Below are 21,268 nucleotides of genomic sequence, written 5' to 3' on the forward strand. Positions count from 1 at the left end.
GAGCAGATGGTAGGAATGCAGCAGATGTGATACAGAGCGGGTGAGTGCAGAGAGCTACAGAGCTTGGTGGGGCAGGCAGCAGTGCAGCACACCAGCTTCCTTTCCATAGCAGAGGTAGTTGGTATGTTCCAGAAAAACAGCCTTGTTTTTCAGCTTGTGGAATAGAAAATGGTCCTTTTGTCATGGAAAGAGAGCACTACTGCTACCCTGGGCTGCCTGGACTGGTGAGCTCAGCAGTACTGGTGCTGCTCCCATGCTGACCACCCGATGAGATTTTGTACCTGAGAGGCTGTGAACATTCCCAACGTGTTAAAGAGATGTTCAGTACTGATGTTGGTATTTTTGGAGAAGGATGGCAATAACAGATGGTATGGCCAGACCATGCAGCAGGACTATGGGTGCTGGGGGTGAAACCAAAAATCTGCTAGCAGTGCAAAGAGGGGAGGCACCAATGAGCCCCAGTTCATGGTTTCAGCTTGTTCTCAGCGGTGTTTGTGTTTCTTTCAGACCTCCCAGACACCCCCGTTGACCTAGTGATCAACTGCCTGGATTGTCACGAAAATGCCTTTCTGAGAGATCAGCCTTGGTACAAAGCAGTTGTGGACTGGGCCAACCAGAACCGGGCCCCCGTCCTCAGCATCGACCCCCCGATCAGCGAGATGGAGCTGGGCATCGATGCCAAGTGGTCGCTGGCCCTGGGCCTGCCCCTGCCCCTGGGCGAGCGCGCAGGCCGCGTGTACCTCTGTGACATTGGCATTCCCCAGAAGGTCTTTCAGGAAGTGGGAATAAACTACCACTCGCCCTTCGGCTGCAAATTCGTCATCCCCCTGCACTCCACTTAGAGCCCGTCCAGCCACCCGGCGCAGAAGGGAGAGAAGGCGGGAGGAGGAGCTCTGTCAGATAAGCTGTCCAGTGGATCCTGGCTGGTAAACTCGTGACGCCTTAAGGATGTGAAGTTCTGGAGAGCTTGCCTTCCAGAAGAAACATTGTGTATTTAAAAAAAAAAAAAAACCCACAAAAAATAGAATAATCATAAAATGAAACAAACAAACAAAAAAAAAAACAGAAAAAAAAGAGAAGTGAATGTTCCTGCAAAGCTGTTTTCATTCTCTTGTGCCATGGGATGAAGGAACGTGCAGGAAGATGGTGTCTGTCCCCGGCAAAGGTGGCTGTTGTTGCCCGGGCCCAACTGGGACGTGGTACACATAAGGGTAGTTTGGAGCTTTGAGATTTGTTTCTGGTCCTTCTGGTTGGATATTCCCAGCAAGGACGCCCTGGTGGGAACAGTACCCCTTGATTGTGTAGAAAACCCTTCTTTTGAGGGAGAATCTGTTTTGGTTCCAATGTTCTTTTTGACTCCCCCTCTCATTCTGTGTTCTGGAAAGCAGGTGTAGCTTTCTCTCCCTCCCTCTCCAGGCCCTCATGGAGAGCATTCCCTCTTCAGCAATCTTGTGTCAGGAGCCAGAGGCTCCCAGGTCACACATGCTCTGGGAACACTGATGTCCTCAGCTAGGCCTTATTGCTTATATACTGTTGGCTTTTCTTTGTTCACTTTGTGAGTGAAGCCCGGGGCTGTGGGCTTGAGGTGTGTTACGGAAAAGAACTTTTCCAGGATACTTGTGGGGTTTGGGTTTGTTTCTTTTATTCTTTCTTCCTTTTCTGGCACAGCAAGTGGCTGAACCAGGGAAAGGAGAGCGAAGCAGGGCAGTGTTGCTCTGGGTCCGTTGCACGGTGTATGGTGCAGGTGAAGTTTTGGGTAAGTTCCCCCTGTGCTTCCAGTACCCCTCCTACATTTGGTAGGGCTTGGGAAGTAGCTCGTGGATCCGTTCATTCCCTTTGGAATCAAAGACTTTGTATAGGGGTGGGCTTGTGGGTGTGTCTGTGCTGAGAGCCAGCCTGAGGAAGGACTTGGGTCCTGTTTGCTGGCAGGAGATGGTGTGGTGAGAACTGCTGTGCTCCTGGAGGGGTATGGCAGGGGGTTCTAGGCTGAATTTCTATAGGGAATCTGTTTTAGTGCTGCACTGTCTTCCCGTGCACTGTTGGGAAGCACTGGGTTATTCCCTGTGTTCGTTTTGCTGGCCCACTGGAGCCTTGGTGCAGTGCCTGGAGCAGGGATGAGCTGAGGAACCATCAGCTAGCTGGCTTTGGGAATCAGCTTAGGAATCCATCGTGCTGGCACCTGGTGTGCCCCCTGAGGGCTTTGTGCCTGGCAGCTGAGCCAGGGAAGCATCGGAGATGCAGAAGGTGCTGTAAGGCCAGACTGTTCCTTTGGAGGAATCGGGCTGATGCCTTGAGTGGGGGCAGTGTGTGAAGCTCTGCTGCTCTTTTGTACCTTACGTGTCCCCAGGGCTCCTGTAGGCACCTAAACCCTGCTCTGGCATCTGGGAGAGCTTCAGACCTTCCAACGGTGCCCTTGTCCAGGGCAGCCAGATCCCTTCGGCGGCTGAAGCACAGGAATGTGTGGGTCCACGTGTGCCTGGACCACACCAAACCTACAGACCCAGCTGAGTCAGACGCTCCTCTTTCTCTTTCTTCTGCTTAGAACAAAGGCAAGGGGTATCAGAGGGAAGAGCCTTCCCTAGTCGGAAAGCAGCAGTTAATGAATATAGCCTGGAAGTGCAGAGCACCTGGAAGGACCCAGGAGGCTGAGCGCTGGACTCACCCTGCAGCCCCCGAGGTCTCTCCCCCTGCACCTCACCATATCTACCTCAGCAGGACCAAGGGCTCTGTCCTCGCTGGCTGGAGCCCTGGTTCCCCTCAGCTGCTTTTGGAGGGGCTCAGTGACTCAGCAGTGCTGGGATAGAGGGTGGCCCTGCCCTCGAGCTGTTCCTCTCCTGTGAACAGGGCAAAGCATCATTAGTGGCATTTTACCATGCTGTGGTTCTTTCTGACTGGGACAGGACAGCAGTGTGGTGGTTATTTATGACACAAACACAAGGTTTCCTTATGCCTTTCTTGGTTTTTCAGCTGTTTCCACTTCCTCAGATCTTTATTTGGAAGCAACAGTGGGTTAAAAAAGGTTGTTGCTGTAGTCAGTGTTAGCTTCAGTCTCCTTATTTTCACTCTCTGCTCAAGACACTTGATAAGAGACTTGCTGGTTCAATTTCTGCTTTCTGTAGGTTTTTCTTGCCCCTTCTGGGCAAACCCTTTCTGGGTTTGGCTGTTGTACTGTAGCTTGTACCCACAGAGCAGTAACAGGCCACTGGCTGAAGTTACCTGCCTGGAAGGCACTGAGCAGGTAAAATGCAGGGATTGAGTTCTGGGAAGCACTGAGGCCCTGCATGTTGCCAGTCTTGCAATGGTTCCCCAAGTTTAAACAAAAAAAAAAAAAAACAACGAAATAAAGTGAACAGTGTTGCACAACAGGAGGGTGCAGACCCTCGTGTAAGGAAAGGGGTTTCCCAATCCTGAGCAGTGCAGTGTTTAGGGCACAACAGGCAGCTCTGGGCTGTGGTAATGTCACAGCTTGCTCACTTTCTGGTAGATTTGGGTATTTGGCTGTACTTCTCCTCAGATCCAGCTGTTTCTTGAGGAAGTACTGGCTTCCCACACCTGAAACACATGTGAGATGTGAGCTCTTCTGGAGCACTTGAAGACCCAGAAAGAGGTCTGGGTCCCTTCTTCTCCCCTATCTCCCCCCTTGCCAGTTAATTTAAAGAATGGAACACTTTTTTTAGCTGTGTTTGGGATAGTCTCTATTCCCAACCTGACCCACCATCATAGGAACTGCCCCAGAGTACTGCTCTGGTCACAGACACATGAAGATCACTGCGCTGTGGCACTGCTTGATAATTCCATTTGTGACCTAATGTTTGTAATGACCAATTCCTGCCACTATGGGGGAGTCCCTGAAATAAAGTGCAACTATTCATGTGTGCTATTGTGTGCAGCTATTTATTCTGCTCTGATTCTAGAACCTTCCTGCTGCAAGGGCAGAGACCAGGGCGAGTTCACTCCACTCACCCTCAACGATTCCAGTTTATTTTTCACCACCTCCCTCTCCTTTGGCAGAAAAGCCAAAGCCGGCAGCACTACAACCCCCTACATCTGCCTACCAGGGAAGTATCAAACAATAAGAAACACTTTATTTTAACTTTACAACATATAAATAGACAAATCTGTGCTTTCTGATGGAGCTTTCCTTCCCCACTCTGCTCCGCAGGGTCCTTGTGGCAGTGCCCCAGCCCCTCTGGACTCGGGGAGAAGAGGGGGGCTGAGCTGCAGAGGCCAGACTGATCCATGCCCTCCCGATCCCGGCCGTCATCTGCTCAGGTCCCGGCTGGCGCCTCGCCCACACAGCATCCTTTCCTCTGCAGAGAGGCCGGCAAAGAAGGGATGCAGGAGGGCTTCTGAAAACGTGATCCTCCGGGAAGGGTCAAATTCCAGCATCCTCCTCATCAGGTCAAAGAGCTGGGCGTGCTCCAGCGAGTCGTGCAGCATGTATGTCTGAAAGGGAAGGGCAGGGGGGTACACAGAGGGACTCAACCCAAGGCCCTGAGGCAATGGCTGCCTCCCATTCCAAAATACAGCATCCCTCCGCTTCCCTAGTACCCATCTTGCCTCAGCCACACCAATACCACTGCAGAGCAGAGTTTGGGGCTCCGTAAAAACCAGTTACAAAGGGCAGTCCCCATTCCCAAGCCCTGGACCCTGATCCAGGGAAGGGGGCAGCACTTACCCGCAGGGGCTTGCAGTTCTCTTGGACGTATCTCCCATCGGACGTGTTCTCATCCCATACCAGGTTGCCATTGTGGAAGTATTTCTGCTTCCTGCAAAGGGAAGGTGATGGTCAGCGAGGCAGGGTATCTCCCATGGTTACACCCATCCCAGGGAGGACAGAGACTTGTCCCGAGTCCTGAACCACAACCACGGGCCTGGGCTGAGGTCAGGAGGAGGTTCTTACCGAGTTTTGTGGACCATGTGAGATGGAAGCGGCCCAAGGATTTTTTCCATCATGACAAGATGCTCACGATTCTCATGGGTCTGCAGAGGAACAGAGCAGTGGTGGGTTAACTCAGAGCTTGGAGAGCTGATGACAAAAGGTCTGTTTCCAATAGAAGTACAGGGGAGGAAGAGACAAGCCCCCATCAGGAACGCTACAGGTCCTATCCCCCTCTTCCTCTTTTGATTTTCCTTTTCTTCAGGGAATAGAAATTACCTGAACCCAGAACCCAGGGCGATCTGAACCCTGCCCCTTCCAGCAAGGCTCTAATCCTCAAACCATCAGGTTTCCTGGGCTCATTTTCACATTTAGCTTCTGCTTTTTAATGCCTGATCTGCATTTCCCTCCCCTTTACTCATGTGTGAATCCTTTTGGGCATTAAGGATTCTTAGGGAACAAGAAGCCTACCTGGAAGAGCGTGAAGCCACGGTAATACTCGAACAGAATGCAACCAGTGCTCCAGACATCACATGGCTGTGCCCAGCCCAGCTCTGCAAAGAAAATCAAATTAACTGTGTGCTCTCTCAACAAACCCCACCAGGTTTCTACCAGCTCCTTGTTGGAGCCACAGAGATTACACCAGGACAGACTTAGAAGTTATCCATCCAAGAACTGGAGGGCTCCTCATCCTGGGACAGCTGTTCCACTCTGCCCCCCTTTTGTCTCCCCAAAACCCAGCAGTTCTCACCCAGAATCACTTCTGGGGGACGGTAGTGCCGGGTAGCCACGATCGTAGTGTGGTGCTCGTGATCAAAGGTGGCGCTTCCGAAGTCTGCCACGCGGATACTCGTGTTCCGGATGGATTTCTCCTCGCAGCTCTGCAAGTAAAACAGAAGTCAGGATCAGGCTTTGAGAGGCACCCTCTGCCCCCATAACTGCACCACTCATCAGGGGGACTGTGAAGCTCCGAGCTCCCTACATCTCAGGTCAGCGTAAGGAAAACCACTGAACACTCCACTCCAGGGACTGGAGCCACTGAAGCCTTAAGGCTTTCAGAAGACATGGGAGAAAGAACAGGCCTGACTTCCCACTTTCTGTTCCCACTAAAAAGGCTTTTATGGCCTCTATGGAGCAGGGAAGATCAAGTTCCTGTAGGGAGGGAAAGGCAGGCTATTCCTGATGTATTCAGTGTTCCTTTGGACATAACTCACCTTATTCTCATTGTACAGAGTGTCAAAATCCGAGTTGACAAACAAGATGTTTTCTGGCTTGAGGTCAGTGTGAGTCAGCTGGTTGTCATGTAGAACTGCACAGGGGGAAGAGGGCAGAGAGAAAAATGTCTGTAAGAACCAGAGAGAAGCACCCCCACAGCTTTGTCCATCCAAGTGCCAAGCCAGCTCCTCCTCAGCTCCCTCCTAGCCCATTTTGGGGAGCAAAGTGACTTACATCTCAGGGCATGGCAGAGCTGGTATGCCATGTGCCGGATCTGAGGGAGAGGATATGGCTGGAAGTTGTTCTCCTTCAGGAACTCAAATGTGTTCTTGCCCAAAAGCTCAAAGGCAATGCACATGTGGCCGTGGAAGTTGAACCAGTCCGACATCAGGACACACAAGCTGTGCAGGGAGAGAGAGAGACACGGATTAACCACCCTTCAGGGATCCACGGAAGAGTCTCTGTTCCTGCCCACTGCAAAAGTGGTTGATGAGCAAAGCTCCAAGCCAGCTGACTCAGGAGCACAGCAATCCAGAGAGACACCTCCTCCCTGCTTTGCCAAGCCACCTTTAGACACAGCTCCCCAAATCCAATGGGACAAAGCAACACAGGAATGAGAGCAGTTTCCCCCTCACCACAGGAGGTACATCCTGAGCCCCATGCTTCTTTGGATATCTTGTGTGCAAGGACATGGTCCTGACCGGCCAGGAGTCTTGTAGGAACTTACAATTTGTTCTCCTTGTCCTTCTCTTTGATTTTTTTCAGGACATTGATTTCGAGCCGGGCTGCTTCTCGGTATTTTCCAACGTTTTTTATGATTTTCAGTGCCACCTGCGATTTGCCTCTGTAAGGGAAGAGACAGAAGGATGCAATCAGAGGAAGAACCTGTGTCCACACATCCTCAGCCCGCAGGGAGAGGGCACATCCCAGTTGCTCCAGCCACGTTTTCATGTGTCATTTGTCCTAACAAAGCTCTGCCAAAGGTGCTGCTTTGGCAATAGTTAATTTGAAGCGAAAGGTTATTCCTGGGTAACACTCCAGAGAGATATTCCTGACACAGCAATCCCCAACGTCACTGCGATTCCAGCAGCCACCTCCCCGCTCCAACTGTGCCAGAGATTCCTGTGGAGGCAGGAAAGCCAGCTGTGGCTCCTACAGCAAGCTGACCCCACGGCTCGGAGCCAGACGAAAGGTCAGAAAGAGACAAGGGTCAAATGTAATCGTGGAGGAGGTTAAAAAATATAATAGAGAAGTGCCCTGGCACATGAAAAGGTCACTGAGCCCGCCTCTCAGCTGGAGCTCACTGAAGCAGAACAGCCTTCAACAGCTGGAGCCTGGGACGGGGGTTAGGTTGGATATTCCAAAAGGTTCTTCCCCCAGAGGGTGGTTGGGCACTAGAATAGGCTCCCCAGGGCAGTGGTCACAGCACCAAGGCTGACAGACCTCAAGGAGCATTTGGACAGTGCTCTCAGGGACGTGGTGGGATTGCTGGGGTCATCCTGTGCATGGCCAGGAGCTGGACTTTGATGATCCTTGTGGGTCCCTTCCAACTCAGGATATTTGAGGATTCTATTCTATGAACTCGTGCCACTGAACAAACCCACCCTGCTTCCCTTAAGACATCAGCCTGCAAATTCAGGGGGCTGAGGTATGAGCCCTTCCACTTGCTCTAAGAAACAATTTCTACTGCAGCAACACGTGGCAGGTGATGAGTTTGATGCCGCGGAGCCCAGGTGAAACTGCCATGCTCGTGAACAGCTGGGCTTGATTCACAAGGGACAGGTGAGTTACCTGGGAGGGAAAGATGCCCACCTGGCATGGTCCACACACTCCACCACTTTGCCAAAAGTGCCTTCACCAAGGCTGCCGACAATTTCATCTAGGAGAGAAAACAGGAGTGGATGTGAACTTTGGGGGCTTGGCGAGAGCTGAGCTCCTGCAGTTTCACAGCAGTAAAACGTCAAAGCAAACAAAAAAAATGTCTCTCACTGCTACACTCTTTAAACTCAAGCGTCTATGGTCTGCCTCAGGCAAGTTACTGGCCAGTAAATAAAACGCTAGAGACCCCTCCAGTACAATACGAGAGATCTGGTCTAACACGGGGATAAAAGTAGAGAGGTAAAGTTTTACGAAAGGTGGCTGTACATCGCTCTTGAAGCCAATCGCCGATCCTGCACACCAGGTGACCTTCCTTGTCATCTTCCACGCTCCTGCTGCGCTTACTGCTCTGTTGGCTTCTCTGTACACACCGCCCCCCGAGACGGCATTTTGTGTGGTCATTCAAAGGTGCAGAGACGGCGGTGCGTCGGTGGTTGGATTTTCCAGATCCCAGCATTTCATAAGGCACACAGCATATATAACGATAGGGATATTGCAAGGGACACGTCAAGACACAAACTAACTTCAAAACAGAAAAGTCATCAACAGCTACAGGTACGTAAAGAAAACTCTCTCGTTAGCTACGGCCTCTGGTGCCGCTGCCACCTCTCAGGCAGGGAAATGTCCCCCTCTTCCATAAAGGAAAGCAGCTGGGAAGCTCCAGTGTGAAGGTGGCTTGGCGTGGCACCACCATTCCCCACAGAGGAGCAGCTCCCTCCGCAGCACTGCCGGATGCTGCCAGAGGCACAAGGAGGAGGAGGGCTTTGCCAGAAGAACGTCATTTCTCCGCTGGCAAGCGTGACGAGCACTCAGTTTGGACAGGCTGTCCAGTAGAAGCCAGAGTAGCAGTTATCCTTCTGTGTATCCTGCTCTTTGTACCTCAGTTAATCCATCTCCAGCTCCCCAGAGCCGTGTCCTGCCCTGGCTGTGAACCAGCCCTTTCCATCCTGACAGAACCAACTGCCACGTCGATCCTAAATCCATGTGCCCAACTGGCTGCACACAGACCTGGTGGGGCACATCAGCCTTGGAGTGCCATTTTACAAATGGGAGAACTTTAAGAACAGGACAGATAAATTCATTCCCAGGGAACACTTCAGGCAAGGTCCAAGGTCACATTCACCCCCTGCTACTGCAAGCTTCTACTGGAAAACCAGCCGAACATTCCTGCAAGGAGCCAGGGTCCATGAAACGAGCTGCCCTAATTCCTCACCTTGTTCTAGTCAGCCTTAAAAATAGTTACAATCTCTACAGCCAAAGAAATTAATGGAAAACATGACACGTCCATGCCTGTGTTTCTAGTGGGCTTCTCTTTTGCGCCCCAGCTGGTCCAAAGTAATGAGCTAGGATCAAAACTCCCCCCAGAAAAATCAGCTGAAATGGAGAGGGTAGAGAGGACAGCTGGGAGAGCTGTGGGGCTTCAGAGGACTGCGCCTAAGCCAGCCCAAACCTGCAGAGCGTCACCATTGTGAGCACCCCACATTGCAGTGTTTCCATCACAGCCCTGGCTCTCTCTAAAGCTAAAATTAAGAAGTCAACTGGAAAGAAATAAAAAGGAAGATTTCAGGAGTTCCCAGCCATGCAGATTATCCCAAATAATGCTGGGATCAGACTTTGGTCATTTAGTTGTGATAAAGTGAGAGGTGGGAGCATTCCTTACAGGAGAGGAGCGGTGAACCTCTTGGTCCCACACCACTTACAGGGTATTCCTGGGACCAGCATCCCCACCCAGCTCCAAATATTCCCTGGTAATCCTTGGAAGGAATGCTACATTTCGGGGGTTAAGTTTGCAAAGAAGCTGAAATCCAAGTGGAAACAGCAGAAGGGGACACAGGCGTGTCCTCAGAAGGCGGGAGCCTCCAAGCACTGACAGGGGTCAATACCAACTCCGGAGACCTGGGCTGACAGATCCCACCCCGAAGGGGATCCTGGCACAAAGCCACACCGAGGAATGCTGCATACCACAACCCCCCCTGAGAAGCAGCAGCTGTAGGCAGAAGCGAAGCCCTGGCCAGGGATAAAGCCGAGCAATAGGGATCGCTGGCAGCAGGGCTGGCCCGCAGCCAAGGCTCGCCCTCGTCAGCTCGTCACGTGGGTGCCCTTGGAAGCTCTCCCTGATCCCTTCCCTGGCCGCAAAGAACACGGCTTAGTTCCCTCACGTATTAAGGCTACAGGGGCCAGACCAGTAAAAAAAAACCAATAGCTACGAACGCTTCCCGCTTAACACGACACAGATTTGGGACTTTACATTCCACAGAATGAGAACAAACACAGAAACAGGATTCAAGGTACTCACCCAGAGTGTTCGGAGCTGAAAGGAGGCAAGAACAGTTAAAACCCTGACCATTCCTGAGCTCGTTCTGGATGCTACTCACCGAGGAGGTACTGCTACAAGACCTGCTCCTGCGTTTCCGGCAGTGGTGCTGGTATCTCTTCGGACGGTGCTGATCTCTGCCCCGGGATCGCCGCCAGTTCCGCGGGCGCGCCGAGTAATATTCCTCCCCGAACGACGGGCTCCGCTCTTCGAACCTGTAGGCATCGCTGTCCCGCCGGCACCTCCTGTGGTAAGGCATCCTCTCATGGCTGCAGCACAAACAACAGCGCTGTTACCAGCCTGGGAAAGCACGGAAGGCTGAGTCCTGCTGGAACTAAGTCACAGAACCACAGAGTATCCTGAGTTGGAAGGGACCCACAAGGATCATCGAGTCCAACTCCCAGCCCTGCACAGGACACCCCAAGAGTCCCACCATGACCCTGAGAGCGCTGTCCAAATGCTCCTTGAGGTCTGTCGGCCTTGGTGCTGTGATCATGCCCTGGGGAGACTGTTCCAGTGCCCAGCCACCCTCTGGAGGAAGAGCCTTTGCCTCATATCTAACCAAACTCCCCAGACACAGCTCCCTGCTGTTCCCTTAGATCCTCTCACCTAGTCACCAGAGAGAAGATGTTCTCCTGCTTCCACTGCCTGTAGCAGGAACTTCAAACCCTCTGCCGTGCCTCAAATACTGACCCCTATGGGGGTTTGTGAGAGAAAACAGTGTGGCCTTCCCACATTTCAAGGAGCTGGGGGAAAACCACCATCTATCTGAGCTGCCTACCTTGTTGTGGACTCCCACCCTTCAAAGTGTTCAAGGCCAGGCTGGATGGAACCTGGAGCAACCTGGACCAGTGGAAGGTGTCCCTGTACATGGCAGGGGATGGAACTGGATGAGCTTTAAGGTCCCTCCAACCCAAACCATTCCGGGATTCTGTGATTCCACCTCACCTAAGCCTCCTCCGCCACAACACACAAGTGTTTGTCATCATTTCTCCTCCCTCAGGAAGGTTTCTCATTAGTTCTTAAATAAATGAGAACTAAACCCAGCAGGAGGGCTCCAGTTGTCACCCCAGGGGGGGCTGGAGGTCCCAAAACACCGAGTCCTTAGTGAGCACACACACACACCACAGCCCCACAGATCATTAGAAAGGGCCAGAAAGAAAATCTGCTCTCCAAGTATAGCCAAGCTCCTGCCCTGCTAGCAACAACCTCACAGCATGTAAGGAAAACTTTTGGACAGGCTCATCTCTGCGTCAGGAAGGACCTGAAGTTGTCAGACAAAGCTCATCCTTGACATCACACACGAGGTTTTGTGTACCATGTGGGCACATCAGTGATGAGAACAGCCCTTCCTGCTTCTGCCCCCCAAAGCACAACTGCCTTCTCCACCCCAGCTGGTCTGACAAACCACATCTCACTGCGAGTCTTTCTTCACACCACACTGAGAAAGAGGCTGTGTTTCAGGTAGAAGATGTTATAATTCTGAAAATCAAAGTAGTGCACTGGCTTCCCAAAATAATCCTGGGCATGTGCCAGGCCAGGTCGATGCTGTCACCCAGCAGTGGCCTCACTAACCAAGACCTTCAGCCTAGAAACAGGAATTTTTGCTATTTGCACCTCTCTGCCTTGTCAACAATCAGCTCCCCTCACTGATAGCTTAACAGGACACAGGTTTGAGTGTGAGGGTTCATCTCAGGTCCAGAGTAAAATTTCAGACTCTGCCAAGGCAGCAGTAGCTCTCAGTCTTTGCTAAACCACTCAAAACACAAACCATGTGGTTCTGCTCCAACATCGATCTATTCACCAATTCATCACTGGTGAAACTCCAATGTGCACTTTGGACTAACACAGAAAACAGAGTAACAACGTGAAGGACACAAAATCAGAGAAGACCTGAGAGGCTGAGTCTGAAACTAAGCGATAAGACTGTTTTCACCAAAATAAAAAAAAGCCTATTTCAATCCAAATCTGTCCCAAATTACCCATTGGATGAAAAAACGGAAAAGTCCATTGCGTGTGCCAGCTGTGTTTCACAATCCACTTCCTCCAAGTAAACAAAAGCCAGGCTGAGGAGAGGAATTAATGCAGGGAACATTTAAAGATGAGCTCAGCTCCAGCCTGGCTGCACCTGCCCAGTCCAACCAGTGGAACCACAACAGCCCCAGTACCAACAGCCTACTCTGGTCACACACTGCAGCATGGCTCCTGCCTCTATTCCAGAACCCTCCTCTTATCAGAGGCCTTATCCTGCTTCCAGCACCTAATTGTCCCCGTAGAAACGCTGAACAAAGAGAGAATCAAAGGTAAAATCCAGAACCAAAGCAGGAGAGGTCAGTTAGTGGTCGGATTCTTTAGCTGTGATCCTCTCTGAGGTGAGGGAGGAGCGTTGTTACTTTAAATTGTTGTTTATTTTAAATCTGATTTCAGTCCCGTCACAGGGCAGTGGGTTGTTGGGAGAAAGGCTTTAGGGCCTCTGCAGCATGGAAACATGATTCCAGGGCAGGCTGTTCCCTCGCTAATATTAAAGCCATGTCTTCGGGAAGAACTTTAGCATAGCAGGGAGGATGCACGCGCACACACACACAAGTAAGCCCTTCACTTCCATCCCTGGGATTTACAGGTTTAAAGCCGATCTGTAGTCAGGAGATGAATGCCAGCTCGGGAACACTAGCGGGATCAGGACGAGGGTTTATTGGATAACCCGCCCCCGAAGTGCTCCTACCTCCTGGATCGCGACCGCCGGGAGAGATCCCTGCGGGGAGGGTACCGCAGCCTGCCCTCGTATTCCCTGCTCCGGGACCGCCTCCGCTTCCACCTGTGTCCCAGGTCGCTCTCCTGCTCCGGGGACCGGAACCTCCTGCAGTGATGCATCTGCGGGGACAAGGGGGTTCCAGGTCTCAAACCCCTCGCCCGTGGGTGCTGCATGAGGCGGGCTGGGCCCGGGGGACACCCCGGCCCTGGCAGAACCCGCCCGGGGCTCGCTGATGCCGGAGGGCGCTTTGCAGCCGAGGGTCCCGCAGGGAGCGGGGGTTACGGGGCCATTACCCGGCCGGGCCTGCCCGGGACGGCCCATTCCCCGCCCGCCTCCCCTCGTGTCCCCGCCGTGTCCCCGTGGTCTCACCGCCGCCCCTCCGGCCGCGCTCGGCGGGTGCGGCCCGGCCTGGCCCGGCCCGGCCCAGTTCCTGCAGCCCCGCAGCGCCACGGCTTCCGCTTCCCGGACCGGGGTTAAACCCGCCCCGGAGGGACGGCACGGGGCGGGACCGGCCGTAAACCCGCCCCGGAGGGACGGGACGGAGCGGGACGGGAGCGGGGTTAAACCGCGACGGGAAAGCGGTGGGAGGAGAGTGACCTTTCTCAACGCTCAGGCTCCTCATGCCCCACCATGGCCTTCCTCACTGCAGCCGTCCTCACCCTCCACACCGCTTCCTTCCCGTGGTCTTCCTCCCTGTAGTCTGACTCACCGTGGTCTTCCCCACTGTGGTCTACCCCACTGTGGCCGTCCTCATCCTCCCCATGGCCTTCCTCTCCGTGGTCTCCCCCACCATGGCTATCTTCACTACAGCCTCTGTACCGTGGCCTTCCCCATTGCAGCCATCCTCATCTTTCCTTGCCATGACCTTCCTCACCATGGTCTTCCTCACTGTGACTCTCAGCACGACTTCATCCCCGTGGTCTGACTCCCTGTAGTTGTCAGGGCCAATATCACCTTCACCATGGCCTTCCTTTCCATGGCCATCCTTATCTTCCACACAGACTTCCCCCCCAGGGTCTTTACCCTCATGGACTGCCTCACCGCTGCCTTCCTCACCATAGCCTACCTTCAGCATGGCCATCCTCTTCCTCAGCATGGTTTTCTTCCCTGTGGTCTGCCTCACCATGACCTTCCTCATCATATGGCTTCTCTCACTGCCTTCCTCACCATGATGGTTCCCACAGTGACAACCCCTACCATGGCCTTCCTTGCCATGGTGACCCTCCTCATGGTCTTCATCACAGTGGCCTCTGCAGACAAGCTCCTTCCACCAGATGGAGCTGGGAGCTGGGATTGTCCCATGGGTCACAGCCTGGGGGTGAGGACCTGGTGGAAGAGTTTCTGTGTCCAATTAGCCCACTTGTAGAGGGGCCTCAGTCCTGATAATTTACTAATTAGCACTAGCCAGGGGTCTGGTCTTTCCCACCCCTAGAGGTGACCTCCCTTCTCAGCCAGGCCACCTCTCCAGAGGACATGGTGGACCATGGACACTGCCGGCCCATGGATAGTACAGAATTCCAATGACTCCACACATGCAATCATCCCTGACCCCTTTATTTTTTTTATCAACCACTTGTTTGGGTCAGCAAGTAATTAAAAATGCCATTGGACACCTTTCTCACCAGGTAATATCAGCATGTCCTTGTGGCTCCTCTCTCAGGTGTGTCCCAGCTCAGGGGGCTGAATGGGAAGGGTGGGCTGGTGAAGGTGGCTTGGAAGGGGCAGCAGGTGCATCCACTGTGGTGGCCATGGGGCTGCTCTCCCAGCTGGGTGATCTTCCCACCCATCTCCTGCAAGGGCCAAGGTTCCGTGTGTAGCACCGAGGTGGTGATGGTGGACAGAAGAGAGAAAGGCTCCTCTTCTCTCCCCAGTATTGAAGTCACCTCAGACAGGCTCAGTCTCTTCCAGAGCCATTCAGGAAGAGGTTGTGGTGGCCACCACCAATCTCCTGTCCTGGATTTGGAGCCCAGACTTCTCCCACAGTGATGTTTGGGTGAGACCTCACCTCTCCATGGCTCGGAGATCCCATTTGGCTCACTCCTGCAGGCACCTGAGTTCTGGGCAAGCCCTGTCTGTGGACTGTGGGCAGAATCAGGGTCTGGGGGTGTTGGGCTGGATCTGGTGCCACTGTGCTGACTCCTGTGGTCCCCGGCTGCACATGTCCCTCCAGTGGAGCAGCCCGGTCCCGGGGGCACGTGGCCCCACCTGCACGCAGCCCAGCGCGGAGCCGCGGGCGTGGAGGCGAGCCTGTGGCAGGAGAGGGGAAGTGGGACGTGGCTGGTGGCCTTCCACCATCCCAAAAAGAGTGATCCCACCCCAGCAGCCTCCTTTGGGCATCAAGAAATGGCTCCTCTGGGGGCTGAGTGCCCCAGGAGATCCAAGTCACTTTCACAGCCGTGGTCACCTCCATCCACCTCACCTGCATGACAATGAACTCCAATGCCAGCTCTTGCTGCTGGATGTCCCCAGCAGGGATGTTGAAGAGGAAAGGCTCATTCCACACAGGGTTGTAGCCGCTGGTGGACTTGGTCTCCTTGGTGTCGATGACACAGCCATCGTGGTAAAGGTGGATGATGATGTAGTGACCTGGAAACAGAGACAGAGCCATGGAGAGAGGGACCTGCTCTGGGCACATGCCAGGAAGGGAGGCTGGAAATTCTCCAGCAATGCCAGGGGGGCTACGGAACCTCTGTGGAACCATGGGAAGAGCACAGACAGCTCCTGAGGTTTCACCTACTCCTCTGTTGTCAGGAGCAGGGACCTCTGAAGTTCTCAGCTCTCATCCCTGCCCACATCCCAGGCTTCAGATGGGCAGGAAGAGCCAGAGACGACAACAGCCAGCAGAACAGAAAGCCACATGCTAAATTTTGACCATAAATACATATATTTAAAGCCTTTTGGGGCCATATTTGGGATATCTAGATCCTAACAACTACGCTTCCTGTGCTCATTTTCATGGAATCACAGAAGGATTTGGGTTGGAAGAGACCTTAGAGATAATTTCATTCCAATCCTCTGCCATGCTTGGAAAAGAGAAGTTCAAGAGGAAATAAGGCAATCTGCCATGCAAAAAGAGGAGAAGTCATTGCCTGTGCCCACCTGGGCATCTCCTCACCTCCTGGTCCACCATGTCCTGAGTCCTACCTGGTGTGCCTGGCATGCGTGAGAGCCGGCCCAGGTCCGCTGCCTTGCGGACCAGCACCTTGATGCGGCTGGCCAGAGCCTGGTACTGGAGGAGAAGGAAGAGCTGGCCGAGGGATTTGGGTGATGAGGAGAGGACGCTGCAGCTCGTGCTGTGGGCTCTGAGGCACTGGAATGGGAGGAGAGAGCAGGAGACGCCCTGAAACCTTCTCCAACCTCATCTTCCAACTCACTGAAGCTTGTCCCCCATCGAGGTCAAGAATGGGCAAAAATGAGTCAAGAAGGTGGATCTCACCATCACCGCAAGGATGGTGCCAGCTCTGCATTTACCCCTTCCCCCCACACTCCCCGAATCAGAGGTGCAAAGCCCCCATGCAGAGAGACACTGACATGGACTTGTACCACAATGGAGCCCACCACAGGGATAATTGGTGATGCCTCCGGAGGCTCTGCCTCTTCCCGTGGAGTTTTGGGGCTCTGAGACCAAGCAGGCCTCAGCCAAAACATGAGGACAACCCCCTGCTGGAGACTGCTGCCATCCTGACCTTCCTCCGCTTGGTTTTGGTGCTCGCCAGCTCCCAGGTGTAGCTGCAAGAGGCCTGGGGGTCCCAAGAGACCTGGGCGCAGGGGAACAGGACCTCCCCCACAAAAGAGTCCCTGAGGCTGCGCAACCTGGCGTAGATGGCGAAGCGCAGGGTGAAGCTGCTCAGCTCCTCTGGGCTGTGTGGGCCGAACCGGCACGGCTCCAGGGTGGCCGGGCGGAGGCTCCGGCGGCACACGGCCATGCGCTGGCACGCCGGGAGCCGCGGCACCAGGTACACCTTGATGTAGGAGCCCTGCTCGTCCCGCAGCCCCTCGGGCAGGTGGGAGACGCCGAGAACCGTCACGGTGAGAATGGCCTCGGGTGCTGAGTAAGACAAGTGGCAGTGGAGCTGGGGACGCTGCTCGGAGGGCAGTGGGAATCCTGCCGTGGGGTGGACCAGTGGGCTCTCCTTGTTGAGGAGGAGCGTGGCTCTGGAGATGGTGCAGCGGCGCTGCCACACTCCTGCCAGCTGTGGGAGGAAGGGGAGAGTGGGCAAGGATGCTCTGACACGGAGCGAGCTCCCACGGGATGCTGGTGATGCCAAGGAACCCTCTTTTGCCTGATTGTCCAGCACCTCTCCTGCCATCTCCTCGTACTGCTGCTGGATGGGCACTGGCACAGTCATGGCAGGCAGAGCAGGTCCCAGCTCCAGGGCTGCCCACTCCCGGGGACTCGGGCGCCGGCGGTGCCACCAGCACATGGTACAGCCCAGGAGGATGCTGAGGCAGAGGAGGGACAGTCCTGCACTGAGGAAGACCTGCAGATGCACTGGAGAGAGAGAGAGAGAGAGAGAGAGAGAGAGAGAGAGAGAGAGAGAGAGAGAGAGAGAGAGAGAAAGAGCACCTTTAGAAGGATGGATCTCGCCAAGGCTGCACCAGCATTACTCTCCGTGGGTGCTGGAGCACTGGAAGGAACTGGGTGTTCACATCCCCTGGGACCCACTTCCCCTCTTTGTAAGATGGAACTGAGCTGGAGCATCCCAAAGCCAGAAGCTGAGAGAGGAGCTGGCAGGGCCAGTGCTGTGCTCGGGCAGCCTGACACCAGTCTGAGGTTAAAACAAACCCTGCCTCGCCCTGGGAATGATAAGGGCCATGGAAAACACGGCAGTTATCAGCCCTGCTTCCAGGCTGACGCAGTTAGGGCACGATTAGTGCCATGCTTGGTGGGGTCATAAAGGGCATGAAGGGGAGCAGAGGCACCTGCAAGGGAGGATTTGGGGTGCCCAGGCTGCATTCAAAGTAGCAGAGGTGTGAGACACCCAAGCCTGGCCCTGAAAGGGGAGAACCTCCTCGCCCAGCTGTGCCCAGAGGACTGAGGTTCTGCAGGTGGTGAGCTGGGCTTTATCCCTCCCAACAGGGATGCCTGTGGGGTTTGCAGCCTCCCTGAAAGGGTGGCATCCCTGCACATTGGGCATTTAGGGAGCAGGGAACCAAACTCCTGGACATCAGAGCTAAAGTTCCTTAGGAAAGGTGAGTTTCAGAGGTGGTATCTGCGTAGTTGCGCTGGGACAAAACCTCCCTGTGCCCAGAGCTGGCTTCGCCTCCAGCCCTGGAGGGAGGGGTTAAGCCAGACCAGGACCTGGACAAAGCTGTGCCAGAGCCTGAGCCGGGTTCCATTAAGCAATGGGGACGTTTGAAGGAGAAAAGCAGGCATTGTCTCACCCCACTGGGCTGGGCTTCACTCCCCAGGTGCCTTAATCCGCGCTGGGCTCTCCTCAGCCCTTTGTTGATTGTTCAGGAAGCCAGGTTGTGGATGGGATGAGCGCTGAATGGCGGCATTTAGGGAGGGATGGAGGGAAGGGGGCTGGGATGTAAACTTTCCTGAAGGATTATATTCCAGTCCAAACAACGCCTGCCGATGCCTGCGGCTGTCCCGCCCCAGGACAGCGAGTCGGGGGGGCCGGAGTGTGCCCACCCCGGGCGTACCCACACAGGCGGGTCTGCAGGGCTGGGGGAACGGGAAGGTGCATCAGACCCCCTGGGGTGCCCACTTTGGGGAGCTGGGACAGCTGAGCCGAAGGATCCTGTGCATGGATGTGCTGCACCAAGGGACTGCAGGGCTGTCCCTGGGCTGCAGAGCTATCCTGGACTGTGGTGACCACCACGGAGTCCCCTTGTCACCTGAGCCTCGGTGTCTGAGCACCCCTGGATCCAGGGAAGAGCTCTCTCCAGCCCAACACCTTCCCCACTCTGATCCTAAGGCTGCAGGTGGCTAAACCCCACGGCAACACACACCGAGAGTACTTTTACCCCTGCTATTGGCAGAACCCACCTTACCTGCCTCAGGCATCGGGCTTGCAGGGAGAGAGGTTGAGGGCAGGTGAGTCCTTGAGCTGTCTCAGCCGCATTCACGCAGGGAAAGCTGGGAAAAGCCAAACCCAGTGGTAGGCAGGAGGGGAGGGAAGGTGGGGGGAAAGGCTCTGCCTTCATCTGCCTGCTGCTTGGATAGGCTGGGACGAGAGCCCAGGTGAGGCCAGCCCGCTCTTACTGCTGTGTGGGGCTCACCTGCAGCCAGGTGCTGATGGAGGGGGCAGGCTCCATTAGATGAGTTTGGTGGGAGAATGAGGAAGGTCGTGGGCTCCATCCCCTTTCCAACACCCAGCGGACACAAAGAGGACCCCAGTCAAAACAACTGCAGATATGGGGCACTGGAAAGGCTGATACAAAAGGGACTGGAAAACCAGCTCCTCTCCCACTGCCAAACTGGTTTGATGACTGGAAAAACAGCGTCCAGGTGCTGTGCAAACAGCAAAACTGGTGAGAAGCATTAAATGTCATTTTTGTGGGGAGGTGGTGATGACAGAGGAGGATTTGGGAGACAGGCTCCTGCCCCAGCCTGGGTAAGGGACATGGGACAGGTACAGCAGCTTCAGCAACACCTGAGAAAGGAGATCTCATATGGTTTCTATCAACATTCAACCTGGAAGCTCCATCATTCCAGCCCACAGGGGGCCAGTTCATTCCTAGCCACCATCCCTAAAAACATCCCACCAGCCCAGCTCCAAACTGGGAACCCAAAGCCCCTGCAAGGATCCAAACCTCAGCTAGGCTGACACAGCCTCTAGGAATAATTTCCCGGGATGAAAAAAGGGAAATCTTTAAATTCAGGGAGACAGCCAGGGGCACAGAAAAGACTTGAGAGTCACAGTGTGAAGAGGTAGAAGTTTATTGGAATATAAACATTCAGATAACCTGTAAGATAGAAAAAACCCAACAACAACATATACAGACACTTGTTGGAAGGAGACGTTGAGGTATTTATCCACCGCCTAGGCTATCACATTTGTTTTTATTTACTTATTTTATTATTTTTTTTTTAAATAGGTAAGAAAACTAGTAGCAAGGCTGCTGCAGCTGTTTGGAGAGAACATCTGATCCCAATCCCTTTGGAGCACACACACACACACACGCACGCACGCACGCACGTGCAGTGGCCAAAAGGACTTGGTGTGACACGTTCGCATTCACTTTGGGAGCCGAGCAGGCACACACAGCCTCTCCCCCTTGTCCCAATTTTTGTGCCTTCCCAGCATCAACTGAGAGCTGCCTGAAGCAGGTTTGGTTTGGTTTTCCCAGCTGGCAAATCTCCCCCTGAAAACAAGAACGTGGAGGCTGCACTGGAGCAAGCTGGGGGCTGTTTTTTGTTTTTTTTTTTTTTTTTTTTTTTTTTTTTTTTTTTTTTTTTTTTTTTTTTTTTTTTTTTTTTTTTTTTTTTTGGCTGCTCGCTGCAAAACCTTGGCTGGTGTGGAGTTGGGAGAGGATGGAGCAACACTGCAAAGCGGAGCACTTCACACAGGAACAGTCCTACTCGCAGTATCAAACCCTGAGTACTACACAATCGATGAAATGGAGCAGAGAGGGGGGATCCACCACCCTCACTCAGCCTTTACCGGCTCTGCTGCTGGTTTCCATAACCCTGTCCCCAAAGCCTGGCAGCTCAGTAGGAGATCTGGAGCTCAGACTGCCAGGATCAAAGCCAGGCTTAGAGGAAAGGGTTAACTCTTCACAGTCTGAATGGTCCTTGTCACACTGGACTGAGAAAGGACCAGTTTATTGTTGCAGCTTATTTAACTGAGGTATCTGTTACGCATCCCGACCTGATTCTTTCCCTGAATTGGATACAAAACAATCTGTTAGTCCTGGCTAGTTCCAGTCTAGGTTGAGTAAAGCTTATAAACATTAATACTCTAGTAGTGTCAAAGCAGTTCAGTGATTCGAGTGCCTTTCTGTGCAAGAAAACACAACGTTAGCGTGTGAGACAGAATCCACCCCGGACCCACCTCTGCTCCCCAGGGCCAGAGAGCAAAGCAGAAGGAAAAGCAAAAAGTGCCCCAGTCCCACTCAGAGGAAACATCCCCAACCCCATCCCCAAATAAAATAAAATAAAAAAACCCAACAACCAAAAGAAAACAAAAAAAGGGGGAAAAAAATAATCTCATTGAGCCACAGAGTCTGGAAAAACCTCTGGGAGTTTGCGAGGATGAAATGCCATGGAGGCCTGCGAGAT

General features: G+C 53.6%; 3 protein-coding genes across 9 annotated transcripts in view; 1 reads left to right on the forward strand and 2 right to left on the reverse strand.

Annotated features, from left to right (window-relative positions):
* EDC3 (enhancer of mRNA decapping 3) overlaps positions 1–1,042 on the forward strand; it is a 649,718-nt gene extending 648,676 nt beyond the window's left edge. For all 6 annotated transcript variants that reach the window (XM_027888174.1, XM_027888190.1, XM_027888211.1 and 3 more), the window contains one exon: positions 508–1,042. In XM_027888174.1, coding sequence (XP_027743975.1) covers positions 508–842 — 335 coding nt within the window. In that variant the 3' untranslated portion in view covers positions 843–1,042. The remainder of the gene's footprint in view (positions 1–507) is intronic.
* Positions 1,043–4,063: 3,021 nt separating this feature from the next.
* CLK3 (CDC like kinase 3) lies at positions 4,064–13,513 on the reverse strand. 2 transcript variants are annotated; one of them, XM_027888491.1, is made up of 13 exons: positions 13,408–13,513; positions 13,009–13,157; positions 10,348–10,555; positions 8,240–8,333; positions 7,907–7,973; positions 6,822–6,938; positions 6,329–6,495; positions 6,094–6,188; positions 5,631–5,760; positions 5,351–5,433; positions 4,904–4,983; positions 4,679–4,769; positions 4,064–4,446 (listed from the first exon to the last, which is right to left on the reverse strand). In XM_027888491.1, the coding sequence occupies exons 2-13, from the start codon at positions 13,155–13,157 to the stop codon at positions 4,261–4,263; spliced, it is 1,467 nt and encodes a 488-aa protein (XP_027744292.1). In that variant the 5' UTR covers positions 13,408–13,513; the 3' UTR covers positions 4,064–4,260. The 2 variants fall into 2 exon arrangements, with proteins under 2 accessions (XP_027744292.1, XP_027744285.1); XM_027888484.1 differs by lacking the exon at positions 13,408–13,513 and having other exon boundaries at positions 13,009–13,307.
* An 803-nt stretch (positions 13,514–14,316) lies between these two features.
* LOC114060418 (synaptotagmin-1-like) lies at positions 14,317–19,051 on the reverse strand. The gene is made up of 6 exons (XM_027889913.1): positions 19,039–19,051; positions 17,322–17,530; positions 16,679–17,231; positions 16,183–16,338; positions 15,443–15,624; positions 14,317–15,390 (listed from the first exon to the last, which is right to left on the reverse strand). Exons 1-6 carry the CDS (start codon positions 19,049–19,051, stop codon positions 15,130–15,132), a joined length of 1,374 nt encoding a protein of 457 aa, XP_027745714.1. The 3' UTR covers positions 14,317–15,129.
* Between the last annotated feature and the right edge of the window lie 2,217 nt (positions 19,052–21,268).

This window comes from Empidonax traillii, unplaced genomic scaffold (genome assembly GCF_003031625.1).
Source record: "Empidonax traillii isolate 1590-97213 ecotype Southwest subspecies unplaced genomic scaffold, ASM303162v1 scaffold12:size2584012, whole genome shotgun sequence".
In the NCBI taxonomy this organism is placed as follows: domain Eukaryota; kingdom Metazoa; phylum Chordata; class Aves; order Passeriformes; family Tyrannidae; genus Empidonax; species Empidonax traillii.